The 20,497-nt window shown below is 33.4% G+C and overlaps 2 protein-coding genes across 2 annotated transcripts; one reads left to right on the top strand and one right to left on the bottom strand.

Annotated features, from left to right (window-relative positions):
• Positions 1 to 475: 475 nt before the first annotated feature.
• Positions 476 to 1,528, top strand: LOC129952195 (ribonuclease H2 subunit B). Its single transcript, XM_056064670.1, has one exon. The coding sequence runs from the start codon at positions 553 to 555 to the stop codon at positions 1,492 to 1,494; it is 942 nt and encodes a 313-aa protein (XP_055920645.1). The 5' UTR covers positions 476 to 552; the 3' UTR covers positions 1,495 to 1,528.
• A 4,115-nt stretch (positions 1,529 to 5,643) lies between these two features.
• LOC129952200 (polyadenylate-binding protein) lies at positions 5,644 to 20,411 on the bottom strand. The gene is made up of 2 exons (XM_056064678.1): positions 19,564 to 20,411; positions 5,644 to 6,906 (listed from the first exon to the last, which is right to left on the bottom strand). Exons 1-2 carry the CDS (start codon positions 20,113 to 20,115, stop codon positions 6,682 to 6,684), a joined length of 777 nt encoding a protein of 258 aa, XP_055920653.1. The 5' UTR covers positions 20,116 to 20,411; the 3' UTR covers positions 5,644 to 6,681.
• Between the last annotated feature and the right edge of the window lie 86 nt (positions 20,412 to 20,497).

Here is a 20,497-nt window from a genome sequence, read left to right as displayed (position 1 = left end):
CACAAATTTAAAACGAAATTAATCTTTCCGTATTTAATTCCAAACCTAAATTATTCATTTTGATTTTATTTTATTTAAAACAAAAAAAACTACATATTTAAAGTTTTGATAACACAAATGTTTCTTATTTTGTTTATTTGCATTTGTCATTAATATGACAGTTGCGGATTGACTAACTTTGTTGTGTAATTTTGCATTCACAAAGCTAATTTTATTGTGATTACGTAGTCACTAGCTTTTTCAATGTCCCCAATATAACTATTACGTACTATGGATGTTAAAAGAATGTTTTGGAAAGATTTTAAGGAAACATCACACAAATCTTTAGCCTCGGCTTCTAGTTTGAACGGGGACATAACTTGTTTTCAAATGTTTTACAAAATTCAGAGAACGGAGATTCACATTCATGTATAAATCTGAACAGTCCTAACTCCGAACATTTGTGTCAAATGACATTTTTACACAACTCTAGTTCTAGCGCGAAAATGCGAGTTTTCAGTTTTTGTTGATATAATTTTTTAAACAACTTTTTTATTTATTATTATAATTAACATGGCAACACGATCGAAATTAACAAAAAATAAAGAAGAACTTAATTCTTCTTCAAGTAAAAATATTAAAACACTTGATGCGGAAAAGAAAGTTTTCTTTTTCGACAAACAACTTCTAAGCGCGTCAGAGAATTTAAAATTCGAATATTTCTATCATCCTGGAAAGGGCAAACCTGCACTTTACGTTGTTGATGAAAAGAGTAGAAAACTATTTGAGATTCTAGAATTCTCAGAACCTCACCGCAGTTGGTTGATTGATGACCAAGTATGTTCCAATGGCAAGCTATACCTCACTGCACCGGTCGACCCCACCTTCCTGGCGTTGTTTTATCTAAAAAAATTCTGTTCAAAACGAGCCATGGCTCTGGATGACATAGTCGATGATGATGATCCTTCAGTGCATAAGTTCTTAACAAACTACACAATCATTGAGCTTTTAGAAGTCGTAGCAGATGTGAAGATTGCAGCGGAAACCAAATACTTCAAATACAATTCAAACCGAACTATAGCATGGTTAGCGGTGAAGGTTAAGAATCTAGTGCAACGTCTAAAAAAAGAGTCAATATATTGCGGTGTAAGTTCGTTGTCGCAAAACTACAAGAAGAGTGAAGTCACTCAAACTGTTGAAGAAGTAGACTATCTGAGAAACGCTTGTGATATTGTCGGGTCATGTGTTGATTTGAGTGTACACGAAGAACTTAAACAATACCTGGGTATTAAAGAAATAGAGAACAAAGCAGCTAACAACAAACGAAAGTCTGTCAATTCTGAAAATGGTTTAGCAAAGAAAATAAAATTGGAGGAAGGGTGTCCGGAAAACAATATAGAAGAGTCACCTAAACCAGCTGCTCCTGTAAAAGAAAAAAAGATCACTGCAAAGGAAAAGGCACTTGCAAAAGGTGCAAAGGGATCTAAGAGTATATCTTCGTTTTTTAAAAAATAAAAACAATTCAATCCCAAAAATGTGTTATTATTTTATGTCCTCCTTTACAACTTGCGTGTAGATTATTTATGGGCTTCTTGAACCAACCTTATTTTACTGTCATTTAATACCTTGTTTATAATTTCTTCCAGTAGAAAGGGTTTAAAAAAAAAGCTATCGTAGGGCAATTTCTTAAACCGAATGGTATGCAAGAACGGATTGCTGAAAATTGTGCTCCAGCTTTTCCGAATTCCCAAACCCTTTCTAAAAAGTTTTACCTAAACATCACGATTCAATTTTGAAGTACTTTACTACCATCGCATTTCAGCTGTAAAAACCTTTTCTGTTTAAATATTGGTGTTGTAACTGAGCAGGAGCTATGATACCAATGTGAGTTCAGTCTACACATCTAACTTTCCATGGTAAGCCTGATCTTTGAAAAAATAGTTTCTCGCTTCTTGCTTTTTATTAGTGGACATATCTGCATTGATCCAAACTGGGCAGATTCTTGCTTCAAGATAATTAAGTACTCCGCTTAAAACTACTAAAACTGTAGGTTGGAAGAAACCTAGCTCAAAGCCATTTCCTACACTATTTTGATAACTTTCACATCCGAGAAATCTTAGTGCGCACGCAAGTTTTAAAATTGGTGGAATTGCAGAACTTTGAGTCGTTTGAAATCCTCAACCTATCCAACTTAATACATACTTAAATTCGGGTTTGCTAAGCCGAAAGTATAACACAAGTCTTTTTAAAAAAATCTAGTTAAATTTTATCAAAGTAGTTGTTAATTTTATTACAAATTATCTGGTTCTTCCAGTTGGTTGGAAGCATCTCTTAATCTTCTCCTCAATCTGCAGATCATGATGTTTTCTTCTTTCTTTGTTACTTCTTCAGTTTCATCCTCGAAAAACAATTCAACGCTGCTTATCATTTTTATGTTTGTTTACTTTTTTTCACAAAAAAAAACAATATTCTTTAATCTGACTTTATAAATATTTTTTTGTTGTAAGCGTTTTTATTATTTAATAAATTTTATTTTCCTGTAATTTCACGAAATGACAATTTTGGGATTTTTTTTTTGAAATTTATTAATTTTTCTGTATATGGTTATACAATAGTATCTGCGAAGCCTAAGCTTGTCTGCAGAAGAATATCTATCAATTATATTATAATAAAAGTAAGCAAAGTTTACGATTTTATATATGTACATATATACATATATAATTTCAAAGTTCAAAATTAAAAAAGTAAGTATTGATTATAATAAAATTTCAATTTGTTCAATTAATGAAATATTTGTTTAGTTCCTTTTTTCCTTTTTCAAAGTTTTGAATCATGACAATTTGTCTGTTGAATATACTTGGTACGGTGTGTTGCAATTTACGTCTTCCGTAGTTGTTGTAGTTTCTTGGCATCTGTAACATTCCTTGTTAAGGTTTGAGTGATTTAATGTGTCAAATGCCTTACTGAAGTCCATGAACATTACTAATACGTGATGTCTCTTTAACTTTCCTGTATTTTTACCCTTCTGAAAACCGTACTGGCTTCTATGAATCAATGCATGTTTGTCATCAAAACTTCCAAAATTTTTTCAATAACTGGAAGTATTGATTTAGGCCTATAGTTGTTTCGTTGGTCCTTTACTCCTTCTTTGTAAATCGGCCTAACAACTGCTGTTTTTAAAGTATATGGAATTTTTGATTGAGTTATGCTCAAATTAATTAATTTGCATAGAATGAAGAAAGACATCCTTATAGCTTTTTATATTAATTGCTCTGATTCCATCAAATCCTGGAGCCTTATTTTCTCCCAGTGTATTAAGAATGTTTTCAATCTCAGTAACATTAGTTGCATATGAAAATATTGAACTTTCCATTGTGTCATTGATGTTGTTTGAGGTTTTTACATATATTGCATTTATGGATTATTTTTTCTGACTGAGAAGAGAAAAACTGCGCCAGTTCTGTTGGCAGTTTGTTTTCAAAGACGAACTACGGAGTTCGCCATTGGTAATACCACCAAACTGTTACTTCGCCAAAACATTCGACTTAAGGCGAATTTACGACTCGCGAGTGATAATACGCCCCTTAGTCTTCTCATAAATTTGATAGTTTTCCGTTGGTTATAAATGCCAAAACATCACTAAATCTACTGCTCTGCATTTCAAATAAACTCAGTGATTTTTCCTAAACAATTTATTTTTTCTATTATGCTCTTCCTGTCCGATTTCAAATCCACACTAGATTAGATGCTCCTTATCAAGATCTATCTGTCTAAATATCGATTGGTAATTTTCGAGCACCTTGAAGGATTGATGATTTTTTAACGAAAATCATCTCACAACTTAACCATTACCATCCTTTCTCATCCCCCAAAATCATTAAGGGGTTGAATTTTGATTTTGAACAAGCTTTTATCAATTAGAAAACAGCTATTTCTTTATATTTTATTTAGGTAAATCAACCTAAATTAGTTTAAACACCTTACCTAATGACAATAATCACCCCTATTACCGATGTCTTAAACGACGCAAAATATACGACACAAAACAATCTGCATTCCATAAGTCGTTTTCAACTTTTGTCACTCGTTTTGTTGTTGTGTGTAAACGATAAGTGTTTCGAACGCTTTCATTCAGCATTCTTCAAGACGAAATGAAACGACGACAATGAAAAATAAACGACGATATCTTTCGTTTGAAAATTTGCTCACGACAAAAAATGGAAGTTCACAATACTGTAAGTTTACTTGTTATATAATTTATTTTATGGAGTTTATTATTACTTGATTTGCGATAAATAGAAACAAAATATTTGTTCACATTTGCAATCAGAATCAGTTCCAGGCCCTCGTCGAGCTGATGGAGAGCAACGAGCAGTTGGCTAGTGGATTTTTGAAGGGAATCAACAAAACTGACATAAAAAGGGAATGGAATTCCATAGCTGAGCAGCTGAACAGAAAGGGTCCTCCAGTAAGAGATGGAGATGGTTAGCAAAAGGTTTGAATCGCTTATTTCATTAAGTTCATTCATTAACAGTCTTATTTAATAGAATTCGCTAAACAGATGAATATACAGTGAATAAGGATTTATGTAGGCTCTATGTAACGTTGCAAAAATTCCTATTTATAAAAAAATCTGCTATAAATTTTAGTTATACAAAGCTTATATCAAAAAAAGTGCCAAAAGTACTATAAAATCTGCTAGTTGTCATAACAACTAAAATATAACAAAATAATTCCAATTATTTGTATGATATTCTCTTTCGAAAATCTATATTTTTTTTAGATTCTTCGTTTCTTCGGCTCACGAGCTAAACTCGAGAGGCATTATTGTTTTTATTTTAATTTCAAAAAGAGAGGAGAGAAATCAAAATGACATTTACGAAATAATAATAACAATAATTTCCTTATGTAGGCTCTATTCAACCTCAAAACGCGTTTAGCTTATTATGGGACTATGCAACCTTGTATAAGTTTTATAAATAGCATTTTTGCGTTTAGAGGCATTATAGAGATAACATAACTTTATGTAGGCTCTATACAGCGTTTTTAAATAAGACTGTAAGACTTTAAGTTCAAAGTGAAGTAGAAAATAATAAACAATTCAAAAGAAATAAAAGCGATTGGAGGAGGTCCAAACTAATTGCAAATTGTATCTCCGCTGAAAGATGCAGTAGCAAATTTGGTTAAATACAAACAGTGTTTAACCCAAACGGAAATTAAATCGCATTTGTTAAACATTGAAGATTGAACAATGATTTTTTATTAAGACTCTAATTTCATTTTGACAGATGTTTGTTGCTTTTGCATCGTTTAAAAATCTGCTACAAATTCGTAGCGTCGAAGAACTTATGGAATGCCACAAACGACACGGCAGAGAAAACGAGAGTCGTCGAAAAAACGAGACGACCGGTAATAGCCATGAACATTCCTCATTACTACAAAAAAAACTGTATTGATAGCATTAAATGCTAAGTTCTAATCCATAAGATTTCTGTACTTATTGCTCACTCGAATTTAAATTTCTTCATAAAAAGTAGCAGTTATACGTTCTTTTCCATGATGTAAAACCTCGGTACTCAACCAAAAACATTCGCCACTCGTGCACGACAACCTTGTTATAAAAACCAAATATAATGTCAAATAAATAACGTAAACAACGTTCAATAAGGATATAAGCATTATTTTATTCGGTTTTCCTTTCCTCTTCTTTTCTTCCTTCAATTATTAACAAATTATAATAAAATGTTTTTTTTTTCTATTTTCCGATACATCAGTTTGCCAAATAAAACATGGTAAATGTAAATCTTCTTTTGCATGTGTATAATAAGGTAAAAAAAAATAAAATAAAACAAATAAATTCATAAGGTATCTTAACATAATCGCTATGTAATAAAAATATAATTCTAAAATTGGATATTTCCCTATTTTTTGTTTTGTTTCACCATAACTGTGGGTATTCTTTTTGTTGCATTCTCTTCCCAATCAATCGACAAAACGATTAAACTTGTCTTTTTCCTGCACTTTGCATTTATATTTGTTTTTGTTTTCTTTTCTTTTGTTGATTTGTTTTGTTTTGTTTTCTCTTTCAAATTATAAACATTAACTACAAGTAAATTTAATATTTTTGTTTTTCATTTTGTTCATATTTTTGTTTTTGCCTTAAATTACGATTTATATTTTTTATATAGTGTATTTTTATTTAATTAAACTTTAATTCTGAGTTGAATTGTATATTCTCTGTTTTAAGTTCATTGCTTGAATAATAAATTTGATGAACTTATTACATATTTCATAATTTTATTTTTGTATTTTTTCTTTTTTTTTGCAATTTTACAATAATACTTGATTTCATTTTGTTTAATTTATGTTTTGTTTTCTATTCACTTTTCATAATATTTGTTTACAATAATCAATAATAATGAATCCAGATCAACAAATTTTTGTCTTTTTCTTATTTGTTGCAGTATCAAATGTTTGTTTTAAAGTTATTTTTATTACATTTTTCTATGTTCAAATATTTATTAAAATAAAATTTGTTTTGTAAATACTCCTAGTACTTTGCTGCAATGTGTGTTTGTGTTTTTATTTTTAAAATGCTTAATAATTTGTTAAAAGTGGTTTTATTTTATATTTTTTTTCTTTTGAATACGTTATGTTTTACTACAAGATACAGAAGAAGGAAGTAGAAATCCCCTTTTCCTTTTAATAGTAGAAAACGTGGGCTTGTTTTTGACGTTTTCTTTCTTCAAATTTTCGTTGAATCTCTTGTTGGCGTTCAGCCTTGTTAAGAGCTCGAGCAACGTATAGAACTTTATTTTCGGCAAGCTGCTTTCCATTGAGAGCGATAACTGCTGACAAAGCAGATTGCGAATTTTCGAAAGCCACGAAACCAAATCTTCTAGAGCGTCCTTCTTCGTCGAGCATAACCTGAATATATAATAAAGAAGATAGTATGTGATTTAAAGTAAAATATTGTTTATAAAATAAATACAAAAGCTTATGAATACCAAAAACCTTATTTCAACATTATATCAGTTCAGTTAGTCCAAACACAAACCGTAGATCGCTAAGCTCATGAGTTTAGAGGTTGCAATATCACTCAAACGATCGATTTTTTCAAAAGATGAAATATGCATACAAATCAATATCTGGCCGCATTGGTGGATTTTTAGCAATGGGCAGGTTCAGGGGACATAAGGGACTTGAAAGTAAGACAAGTTTCTAGCATCTGATTGGCCAGCTACCAAAAAATTGCCTTCCAATTAAGGCAACTTGACTAAAAAGTTAGTCAAGAAAAATCTCCAAAACTATTAATCAAGTCAACTTATGTCAGAATGACAATCGATCATGTTTTTTTAATTAACTAGAAGTTGAACTTTATTCCTCTACGATTTATTTATTTTTCGCACAATTTCATTTAATATTTTGTGTAGAAGGGTTTCTCGTCAAATTGAAAATTAATAAGTAATATTTCTTTACAAGACGAAATGCAAATTGAGGACTGCTTTGTAAAAAATAACGTTTTGGTTGTTTTTTTTGTTAACTTAAGGTAAAAGTGAGGGAAGTAAAGTACTGAGTTGGAAGTTTGTGACACTTGAAAAACTAACCAGTTGACTTGGTGAAAATGTACTTTCAAGGAATGTAGTTGATACAAATGAAGTCCCTTATCTTCAAGGGTGTACAATATTGTTGTTCTTCATTGTTAATGATCTTATAGTACACCATTGAACTAAATCTTCATCGGACTATCAAAAGTACCAAACCCAGCTTTGTTAAGACAATTTATAATTTAAAATTTACATTTCGTCATAAAGAAACAACTTTGCTTTCGGGCCAAAACTCGTTTCCTTTTAAAAAGAACTTCGCAATAGAAAAATTTCGTTATAGAGAACATAATTCGTATTGGTTACGAAAGGGGAACAAAATAAAATTCTCTATAGAGAGAGTTCCGTCATGGGAAAGTTCGTTATAAAAAAGTTCTACTGTTATTGGCGCCTTTTAAAAATAAATAAATTAGGTGACGCAATAGTCCGTAGTAAACCAGGGCTTAGTGACTTGCAACTCTCAACCATACCTGTGTGCGAGTAATTGCACGGATGGACGGGAAACTACAGTTTATATGCCAAATCCGAACGGCTAATTTGAGAAAGCACTTTTTCATTACTCTTGGAGAATTTGTCAATTCCTCACCTGAGGCAATACCCGTGAACAAAACTTTTAGGTGGCACAGGCAAGGATCGAACCCAAGACCTTTCGCATGACAGTCCACGCACTAACCACTAAAATTCTTTGGATTGAAAAATAAGCTTGACATCATATTCAGTCGATGATTCAACAGAACTTACGCCAACACTTTTGAAAAATATTGCTTTTAACCTCATTCATTATAGAGACGGTAGATCTTTTTGTTCAAATGTACACATTCTTTGTGGAAGCCATAAGTCAACTGCCTCTACTGTCGGTAAAAATGCAATGGCCTCTTACTTTTGATTACACATTCTAAACGATGAAACACCTTTCCCCGTTAAGATAAATCTAGGGTCACAAGTCTTAGGGTTTAGATAGTATCCCTACCAAAAATTACAAAAATGCGATCAAACTATTGATGGAACAAGTTTTATCGTTACTAAATACAGTGTTTGCAAAAATAATGAAAACAAGGTCTTCATCACTTTCAATACACAATATTTTTTTAGCTATTAAGTCTTTTAGTCGTACCTTATAATTCTCTCACATCGTAAAATTGTTTTGTGAACAAAATTTTTAAGACAAGCTGGAAAACGATGGTTGAGATTCTAAAACCTTTAACTGTTCGAAGAAAAAAAGTATGTACAGCTCTATATTCACGCCTAAAAGAAGAAACAAGAGAAAGTGTTTTTATACACTATTGGTAAGAATATTTGAGAAGAAACCATTTCTTTTTTCAAGAGAACTCAACAATGAATTAAAAGGACCAGTGACAGCTAGAACAATAAGAAAGCGACTAATAGAAGTAAGTCTTCCTGGTCCACGTAGTCCACGAAAAGTCCAGTGCTTGAGCAAGAAAAAACATTGTTCAAAGACTTGCCTTTGCAGACAAGCACCTGCATCGTTCTAATTTGAATAACGTTTTGTGTTCGGATGAAACGAAGATCAATTTGTTTGGTTCCGATAGAAAAATGTATTTGAGAAGGGCAAAGAACAAGGAATTCAACCCAAAATACACAAAGGAGGCACTGAAGCACTGTAGACGAAATACAATTATTTGGGGATGCTTTCCAGCCTCTGGTGTAGGTAAAATATTTTGGATCAAAGATAAGATGGGCGTTGTGGATTATGTCCACATTTTAAATTCAGTCATGTTACCATTAACTGAAGGGGAGGTTCCAATTAAATGGGAGTTCATGCAGGATGAAGACTTGAAGACTTTAATGGTCATCACAATCCCCTGTCCTTAAACCAATTGACCACTAATGCGAAGGATCGGAGATTATATATCCAAAACTAAATTCAAAAATTCTATACCCGTAGAGACATCTGCCAAATTAGTGAATTCGATGGAAAGAACAGTGGAAACAGTTTCTGATATTGAATGGAACAAATCTAAAAGGCAATGTACGGGTACTTGTATGGTTGACTTGGAGAAGGCCTTTGACACCGCATGGTTAGAGGGTCTGTATCTAAAGTAAAACAGACTTGGCATAAGTAAACCACTGTTGTAAAGTCCGTGGCCATATTATTAGACGCACTATAGATTTTATGCAAAATTTTAATTTCCACCTATTTTAATCAGGTTTTCGAATATTGTAATGCATTTAAATTATTTTGTATGCAGAATATAAACTACTTTCTAGAAATAAAGAAACAGATTTAAAGATTTTTTTTTTTAAATTAATATTTTTAGTTTTTTGTTGTTGTTATTTTTGTAATTTTTTTTCAATATTGTGTTGAACCTCCTTTTGCTTTGATAAGAGCTTCAATTCTGCGCGGCCGGCATGCATATTGTCAATGCATGATTTGACTGTTTCTTGAATTACTCTTTCAACAAGTAACCACATCTTTAGCTACTACCCTCCTCATCAGCTCTCACACGTTTTGAATTGGGTTCATGTAAGGTCTGTTTTCTGGCCAGTCCAACAGAGGGATGTTTTCTTCCCTCAAATAAGTTTTTATGGATCGGGCCGTGTGGTATGGAGCTCCATCTTGCATGATAATGTAACCATACATCCAGTCTTGAACGTTAAAAGTATTGCGTATAATAATCATACAAATTCTGCAGTGCGTCTATAATAAGGCCAGGGACTATATATGCTTTATGACATGCTTAATGGCAGACGGTTTATTGTCAAAATTGGCATTGTAACATCTACCAAAATCTTTGATATTAAAAATGGTCTTCAACAACGAGCGGTTAACTCGCCGATCTTATTCAGCATTTACACCAGTGATCTTATAGCAAGTCTGACTCAGGCAATAGCGTACGCTGATGACCTAATGGCATACAGAACGGCCCCAAAATGAAGGTTATTAAGACACTTTTGCAGGTGACTTCGACAAGATTAAGCAATATTGCGATGACTGGAATTTGAAAATCAACTTTCAGAAATGCGAAACTAGAGCTAGGGGAGCCTTTGCTATGACGACACGGTTGTTTTTTAGCAGCCGTCTTGACAGCAAGGTGAAGGTGATTTGCTACATGGCCCTTATCCGACCGTTGATTGCCTATGCCCGGTATGGTTCAACGTTGCCCCATCTCAAATGGAAAAGATTCGAGTGTTGGAGATACAATGTTTGCGACGTTGCCTTGGACTACAAAGAACACCAGAGTCAGGGTACAAACATTACTATTCCAACCACGTTCTATACAACAGAGCCAACATAAACAGAATACATAATTTCTTGCTAAAGCTGGGAAGAGGTCACATTGCGAGAGCGATGTCGTCGACTAACAGCTTCATTTATGGGGCTTACTGCCCCAACAATGAGTACTACGAAAGTGCACGTTTAAGTGGCAACATTCCACCTGAGCTTTCCTATACTCCCCAATTGAGAATGTCATTTAAAGTTTTCAGGGCGTTTGGTCTTGGCCGCCTTACATAGGTTTAAGGAGGTTAGGGACAGTTCTAAGTTGTATATAAAATAAAAAAAAAAAAAAACAATGATAAAGATACCAAGTTTTTTTTTATAAATGTTGTTGGTTTTAGATTAAATTCTCGTTATTTAGCGTTCAAATTTTTTTAAAATGTTTTATTGGGACCCCTACCTATCATTTTTCTCTCTAAATTATTTTGTTAATGTTCAATTTTAAACCGGAAAACCACCTTCATATATCGCGACCTTAGAACAACAGGGTACTAACTGACACTTTTTTTCAAAATTGAGTTATACATGTGGTCGTAGTAAATCGAGTATGCTCTTTCGATTCCTTTCATCCATATTTGTCTATCTCTTTTAGTTTCATATATAGTCAATAAAAATTAAGGAAACAAAGTTCTAAGCGGTAAATAGAAATTTAGATAGAACTTTGTTACACAACAAGATGCAGGTTGAACTTTGTTGCTTTAAAATATTTAAACGTTTCCCGTACTTAAAACTAAGTAGTCTATGAATATTGTGATAAATTTGAATTTTATCAAAAATTCATTATAATTAAATCTTTGTACAATTCGGTTTTATAAGTTTGTGCTGCGTAATTTTTCAAATTTGTGATCCAAATATTCATACATTTTACTAAATAAAGGTAGGTATTTCTATTTTAAAAGTGAATAGTAAATCAATAAGTGTACTGTTTTAAATATACCACTCATTTAAAATGTCCTCTTCTTCAATAACTTTACTCAGATGACTTCGCATTCGCAGTTTTTTTTAGAAGGAGAAATAATAAATTTAGAAAATGTTCCACTTGTCATCGAGGATTTTTTAATTGTTCCTCCAGGAGAAGAAGAAAACTTAGTCAGGGAGAACAGCTGTACGTTCGTTGCGGATGTGCACAATGAAAATAATTCTTCAACGCAAGCCAAAGATATAAACGAAAACGTTGAAGTTGAAGCTATTGATATGTTAAGTGCGCTTGTTAATCAAAAGACTCGTAAGCGTAAAAGCAATGAAAAAAATTGGAAAAAGAATATCTTAAAAAAGAAAATCAGGCTGGTGAGGCATACACAAGTTTGTGGGGAAAAACGGTACCAAAAAAAGAACTTAAAACGACCAAGAATTGTTTAATTAAGCGCAAATTCCACTGTGCCGAGAAATTGACAGCATTTGAACGTCAACAAATTTTTGAATCCATTTATTTGTTAGATCGTGATGGTAAAACTAACTGTATTTTAAAATCGAAAACTAAAATGAAAACATTTCGAATTTCACTTTCGAGTATTTTTTGGAGGTACTTGGAAACAAGATCTAGGTCTGTAAACATTTTGTATATCTCAAAAATCCGTTTACAATGCGCAAGAAAAAAAATGCAATATCTGGTATGGTCAAAAAAACAAACGAGGAGTTAAGTCTGTAAAAAGAATTAGCGAAAATAGGGTAGAAGAAATAAAAGAGCATATACGATCTTTTCCAACAATAGAGTCACATTATTGTAGAGCCAAAACAAATAAACTATATTTAGATCCAAACTTAAATACAACGAAAATGTATAACTTATACAACAATACTGTTCTTCATCCTGTAAAAGAAAGCTTTTACAGGCATGTTTTCAATACTAACTTTAACCTTGATTTTCACCATCCCAAGTCGGGTAAATGTGGCCAATGTTAAGTGAAAAATTTACAAAGGAACATCAGATGCATTTAAATTTAAAGAAGATGATGAGAGAAAAAAAAGCTTATGACAAAGAATCAGGAATTCCCATTTTAACTTTTGATTTGCAAAATGTTGTATCATGCCCAAGAGCTGAAATTTATCCTATGTTTCATTGTTCAAAACTAAACGTTTACAACTTAACAGCTCATTTATCTACTACAAAAAAAAGTTTACTGCGCTTTTTGGACCGAATATACCGGTGGGCGGTGGTACCCGTGGCATGATGGTTAGTGCGTTGGACTGTCATGCTAGAGGTCTTGGGTTCGATCCCTGCCTATGCCATCTAAAGTCTTTTCACGGGTACTGCCTCTTGCGAGGAATTGACAAATTCTCCAAGAGTAACTATTGTCATGAAAAAGTGCTTTCTCAAAATTAGCCGTTCGGAGTCGGCATATAAACTGTAGGTCCCCTCCATTCCTGACAACATTACTCGCACACAGGAATGGTTGAGAGTTGTAAGTCACTAGGCCTTGGTTCTCAACGGACTGTCGCGCCACCCAATTTATTTATTTTTATACCGGTGGGCGAAGTGGATCGAGATTGCCTCAGCTTTCTCAAAAAAATTGGAAAAGGTCTTCGAAGAAAATGTTATTACAAATATGATAACATGGTCCGACTCTTGCGTGCCACAGAACAAACATTCCATTAAAAACTCACCCTGATATCGAACAAATAACCATGAAGTACTCCTTACTAGTTCATTCAGGATTGCAGGAGGTTGACAATGATCATAGCCAAATAGAAAAACATTTGTCTGTTAATGAATATTTTTCACCGATGGAACTCATCCGGCTCCTTAAAACTGTGAACAGTAGGAACCCATTGGTGAAAATGCAAATGTGATCTACTGATTTTAAGGATTTCCCAAAAGTTTCAAAAACGTGGTTTGAATATAAGAACGTACCTTTTACGAAGCTTAAAATTTTGTAAATAACCCAAGTAGAGAATGAAGTCGGGTTTTCATTGAGTTACGTCGATGATGATGAAAACATGATTTGTGTTTCAATACGAAAGGAGACTTTAGCGAAAACCCGAAGAAAAAAAACAATAACAACTGCGCATATAGGAATACCAACTTCCTTACCCATAGATAATATCGCTACATTATAACTTATTATTTTAAAGTTTTTTAATATATAATATAAATTTTTATTTTGGCCGACGGTGGCGCCTACACCCTGTGTTATAATGTAGCAAGCCTTAGAAATAAGTCTTTATATGAAAATTTGTATGAATTATTAAATAATTATGATGTTGTGTTTTTGTATGAAACCTATGTATGTTGTTAAAGAAGATTATAATTTATATACAAATCAATTTCAAAATTTCAACTGCCAATGGATTCCAGCAATAAGAGTAAATGAGAGAGGAAGACCAAGTGGGGGATGTTATTTCGGATACAACAAGACTTTGGAAAAAATATCTTGTGAATTAATACTGGAGGAAGAAGTAGTTTTCTTAAATATTACCATAAACAGCACAAAATTTATTATTATACCATCGTACTTAAACTGTAACCATTGGGAGAGAGATTTTGGAACATTAGTTGATTTCATGGAACGCAATAATGAAGATAATGTTATGATTATAGGCGATTTAAACGCAAGAATAGGAAATGAAACAGGAAATGAAAATATGTTTGCTGGTAAAGTATGTAAATCAAAAGATACAACTCTAAATCTTAGAGGAAACTTTTGGAACTCTGCGATTCATTTGGACTTCATATCTTGAATGGCTTAAGTGATTTTGATAAAAATAGAGAATTTACATTTGTGGGGTAGCAGGGTTCTTCAGTTCTGGACTTCTGTCTAGCAAGAGGCAAATGGATGTCAATTATTTATGACCTTGAGGTTTTGAGTGTGCCTTTTTCCGATCACATGCCGATCACAGTAAGTTGCAGCCCTTACGTCATACCGCGGGATAAGTCAAGGAAACTTAATGTACCCCCTAAACTGATTTGGAAGGAAAATAGGGCATCAGAGTATCGGCAGAACTTACATCAAAATCTTCATGAGGGAGCGAAGCTTGGTGTAGGGGATATTGAACACTTAATTAAAATTTCATATCCGGTTTGTAAACAATAACATACTGCAAGAGGGAAAACGAAGAAGGAGTGGTTTGATACGGAGTGTGAAAAGGCTAGAAATAAATCATTGAGGTGGCTAAGAATATTCCGAAAATTTAACTATCCAGTTCTGAAGAAGCATTGCATTGTAGCAAACAATTTCTACAAGAAAATCTTTAAGGAAAAACAAATTAGGTACTATGAAACTAAGGCCCTAAAATTGGTATGCTGCAGAGACGCAAACGAATTTTGGAAGGAGATAAAAAAAATTAACGGTAAAAGTATACAAATCAGCAATAATCTTTCGATACCCTTACTGCAAGAGCTCTTCCAGAAAAAACTGTTTACATCTGACGCTATTCAGGATGCGCCTTTTAGGAATGAAGAGTCAGTTTTGAACAATCGACTATGTGATTGGACGAATCTTAATTCGAAACTAAAGGAATTCCAGGCATGTTTTCGAAGTGGTTATTTCACGAGTGATAACATTTTTATCTTAAGTAGCATTGCAGGAATTTTTCTAGAACAAAAAAGAAGTTATACTTTAAGGCAGCCTTCGACACAATCGATAGAAGAGCGTTGTTTTACAAACTATACAATGCCGGAATGACATCAAAGTTTGGCAGAGTCTTGGAAAACCTTTATGATGGAAATCATGCTACAGTATAGAACGGTGATGAAATGTCGGAATGGTTCGAAACCTCAATGGGAGTAAAGCAAGGATGCCCCTAGGCCCAAATCTTTTTGCTTTGTTTATCGACGATCTTATTGACAATTTACCTAGTGGGATAGAGTTTGCGGGAATGGCGATCAAAGCTCTCTTATTTGCTGATTATGTTGTGCTTTTTGCATATTCACCTGCAACGTTGCAATTAATGATCAATTGGCTTAGTGAACACTCCAGGTTGTGGAATTTGACGGTCAATTTAAGCAAATCCAAAGTGATGGTCTTTAAAAAGGGGTCTGGCAGAATGTCCAGGAATTAGCAGTGGTACTTAAACAATGAACCGATCGAAATTGTGAGAGCCTACAAATATCTTGGTGTTATTATAACCAGCAATCTAAACATGGGAAATCATTTAAAATAAACTTAAAAAAGGTAAAAGTGCTATTAGTGTGACTTGGAAGAAATGCTTCGGAAACAACTAAATTTCACACAGTGTTAAATACAAGGTTTTCATCGCAGTTGCGGAATCCGTGATGATGTATGCAGCGCTAACTTGGGGTTTTAAAAAATAAGAAACGGTTGAGAAGTTGTTGAGATTTTATATAAAAATATATTTCCAGCTACCGAACTACATGATAAACATCAAAACTGGATGTCACCCCTGTTTATCAAAACACTGAAGTTACATTTTGACTATATATTGAAAGTGTTTAATATGCAAAGTAGAAGATTGCCAAAAGTAAAAGCAATCTGTGTAACCTGGCAGTAAGAGAAGATATCATTAATTTCATTGGAATATGTCCTATTCTGAAAGAGGTACGAAGAAATTTTCTTGGCAGCGCCATGAAAACAGAAACGGAGGTGCTAGCGATGCTGAACTGCGAAGAAGAGGTTACCCGCCTCTATAGGGATTACATAAAGGCTATCTCTTATAGAAAACAAATTTTGAACGAGGAGTTTTATGAACCAAAAATCATAAACACAAAGATATACATATATACATATATATAGCTGTGTTCAAAATAATAAGAGTGCTTTTACAAAATTTGCTCAAGTGTTTTTTTTACCATGTGTATACTGGTAATCAGCCCATTTCTCTACCCGTAAGTATAACGGGACATTAAAGATGGTAAAACAATGAACTGGTTTGCAATTCATAACCGTTTACATTTGTAATCAGAGATCAAATGATCTTTACTCTCAATCAGGCTATTCAAAATAATAGGAGTGTGAGTTATATTGTACGTAAAAAAATATCAAAAACTTAAAAAAATAAACAGTAAGTAACTAAATTAAAATAGGAATATTAAATAGTGTCAAGATGAACTCAAAACTTTTGATTTGTAAAACAAGTATAATATTTATTTACTGATTAAAACTGAAATATCCATTCGAAATGCGCAGAAGGCGACTTATCCCTTTTAAACGACGTCGACGACTCCCTATCTCTCCTTCTTCCGATGAGTTTCTGGTTTATGGCAGTGTTGCCGTTGACAATAGTTGGAATATCGAATATCTAAACAAGATTGGTTATTTAGTGGGCCGAGGAAAGCACTGCACCGACGAAAAACGGGAAATCATAAAAAACTTGCGAAATGAAGGAAAAACTTATAAGGATATAAAGTTGATGTTGGAGTGCTCTAAACAAATGATCGCCAATGCTGTAAAACATGAGAAAAAAAGTCGAAACCCGGGGACGGAAACGAGAAACGAGTGAAAATGACGATCGGCGTATTGTTCGCTACAGCCGAAAGGATCCTTTTGCGTCGTCTAAGATGATCCAGGAAGATCTAGGACTGGCAGTAAGTAGCGTAACAATAAGAAGTCGATTTTTGGAACACAATCTTTTCGCTCGCAGTCCACGAAAAGTGCCGATGCTTACAAAAAAAAACATGTAGCCGCTCGTTTAAAATTTGCAAGAAGCCATGCTAATTGGCCTGCAGAGAAATGGCGAAACATTTTGTGGACTGACGAGACCAAAATTGTTTTATTCGGTGGAACTGGCTCTAGGCAATACGTCCGACGTCCAGAAAATTCCGAGTTTAAGCCTCGGTACACCATTAAAACGGTAAAGCATGGAGGTGCTAAAGTGATGGCATGGGGCAGTTTCTCATTGGCACGATGGACCAGCGCGTTTATGTGGATATAAAGTCCAGTGTGATGCTGCCTTATGCGAATTGGAATATGCCGGTTAAATGGGTATTTCAACAAGACAACGACCCGAAACACACCAGTAAGTCTGCCAAGGAATGGTTTCGGGTCAATGGGGTTGAGGTCAAGGACTGGCCAGCTCAGTCGCCTGACCTCAATACTATAGAAAATGTATGGGCACATGTGAAAAAGGGTGTTTCTCGACGAAGACCCTTGAATTCGAGGCAGTTGTGGGACGCAGTCGAGGAAACATGGAACCAAATTCCAGTTGAGCATTATCAGGCCCTTGTGAACTCTATGCCACGCAGATGTGCATCAATTATAAAAAACAAAGGATTTTCCACAAAATACTGACAAAAAATCTTAATATTGAATATTATTTTTTAGTTTTTTAAACTTTATTTTGTTTACTCCTATTATTTTGGCTTATTTTGATAAAATTCATGTTTTTACTTATTATTTTACCTTATTTGTTTTATACAAAGTAGTCTTTAAGAATAATAATAAAAGACTGGATTAGCTATTTTGTACAAACGAAAAAATAAATTTAAAAAAATTATACACCTTTGAGTCACGATTTAATCTAAAAAGAACAGACACTCCTATTTTTTTGAACACAACTGTATATATGTATTTATAATGTAAAAAAAAAATATTTTCACTTTTGATTTTTTTTTTATTAAATATTTCTATTTTAATATGTAAATTAATTAATGTCAATCGGGCAGACGGCAAAGCCATGTTTTAACGATTTTTGTAATATATATAAGTATATGAGTAGATAATATCGAATGTGTTCCAGAAAGAAGCGGTATCTCGAAAGAAAAAGAGAAACATTTTTTGTCGATGTTCAAATACATGAGTTCGTCTGATAAAGCTTATTACAAGACCATTCTTAAGCTCGGTATGTATACAAAAGTATACGAATGTTATTTTAATTTAATATTTAAAACTTTTTTTTTAAGATGATGGAGGTGAACAAAACTAAAACGTTTTTCCACTTTGTATACATTAAAATTTAAAATATTCCTTTATTTTAAAATAATGAAATGCAATAACAACTACTAACTATGTATTCTTTAATAAATTTGTATTTTTTTATTTTATAAAAAATAAAAACTTCGTTTAACAAAAAATTTGAATTTGAAAAATTTGAAGTGACTTGAGTGCAGTTAGAACCCTATTGTTCTAAGGTCGCGATATGCCAAGCTTTTTAGATATTTAAATCTTGTGTTTGAACAAAACAATTTACAATAAAAACATTTAACTCAAATAAAAAAAATAGTATGTATGTTTCTAATTGTTTAATATTTTACAAAAATGACAGCAGTATATTTTTTTAATTAGTCTGAGTTTTGTCGAAGCGGTCGATTACTATCATAGAGAGCATATATGTATAAATTTAGAGGTCCTACCTAACGGGTTCGCTCTTTTCACCCTTAGAACTGATAAGAAAACAAGTCCTCAACTATAGCAAGCTTTAAGCTGTAGTCCAATACATCTATGTAGGGTGAGTACGATCTGTACAAGAAGCCCGACACATGAAAAAAAAAGATAAAATAAGTGGCCGAGATTTCCTTCTCAGTATCTTTACTTTACAACTCTACATACTTATAGTATAGCATGTACATATACTTCTTTATGCATTAATCTCTTTTAGCAGTACTAATTCGAACAGAGAGTACGAGAGCTGAATAAAGGATTTGAACAAGCTAGACAGAGACGAAAAACATTGCCGCAAGCTTTGGACATTGTCGAAAATAAAAAGTACTGTTATATATTTTGTATTTAGAAATAAGAAGACAAGACTCCAGGACCCCTGCTACTCCCATATTAATATAAATTAGTAATGAAAAATAGGTTTTTTATTGTTTTAAAGTTTGCTGGGATTTTCAGTAAAACCTATGCTTACCTTGTGGCTAGTTATTCTTCCATAGGGCTCAAACATTTCGCGCAAATTATTATCATTGAAATCATCATTGAGATTCTTCACATAGAGATTCTTGAAATGCGTAGCCTTTTCTTGTTCGCGATCCCGCCGCGGTATGAACTTCACAACATGTACCTTCTGGTTATTACACAGCATTCCGTTCACCCTCTCAATAGCCATTTTCGCCGCCCCTTCCGTCTCGAAATGGACAAAACCGTAGCCACGTGAATTACCCTCTTCATCCTTGGCCACGTTGCAGTTCAGAATCTTTCCAAAAATCGAGAACGTGTCACACAACGCCTCATTATCAATGGAGCGCTCTAAATTCTTGATGTAGATTTTGCCAGCATCCGAGGATTTCTGGTGGCTGCTGGCGTTATGATGATTATTGCTATGATGGTTGTTATTGTTATGACCACTTGCGTGCTGCTGGTGATGATGGTGGCTGTTGACGTGATGGTGCAATTGATGCGGTTGCAGATGATGGTGATGGTTGGATGGGTTTCCGCGAAACGTCATCGAATTTACGAACATTTTCTTGCTGCAGCGGAGGGCTTTCTCTTGTTTTTCACAATATACTCGTACTCGCTCGCTGTTCGGGGAGTTGGAAAATGATGTGCAGACTTTTTCTAGGGCTTATTCAAATAATTTTAATGGATTTTTTTGTTATTTATTAAACTTTAATGATATTGCTTGCAGTTTTTAATGTTTTTTATTAGTTTAACATTATTGGTAAGTGTAGAATTTTGTTTGGAAAATTTTCTGCACAAATTTTCCACCTCTCCAACACAAAAAAATTGGTTTTTGTCTTTTACTTTGTGGTCGATTTTCTTAATTTCCAATTTTGCTTCTTGAGTACTTCGCTGAGTTCGTTCATAAATGTGTGCGGATGGGTTCATCGAATGTCGTTTCTTTT

Source organism: Eupeodes corollae, chromosome 3, assembly GCF_945859685.1.
Source record: "Eupeodes corollae chromosome 3, idEupCoro1.1, whole genome shotgun sequence".
Lineage (NCBI taxonomy): Eukaryota > Metazoa > Arthropoda > Insecta > Diptera > Syrphidae > Eupeodes > Eupeodes corollae.
The sequence above is the reverse complement of the archived record's forward strand: the minus strand, read 5'-3'. Positions and strand labels throughout refer to the sequence as shown.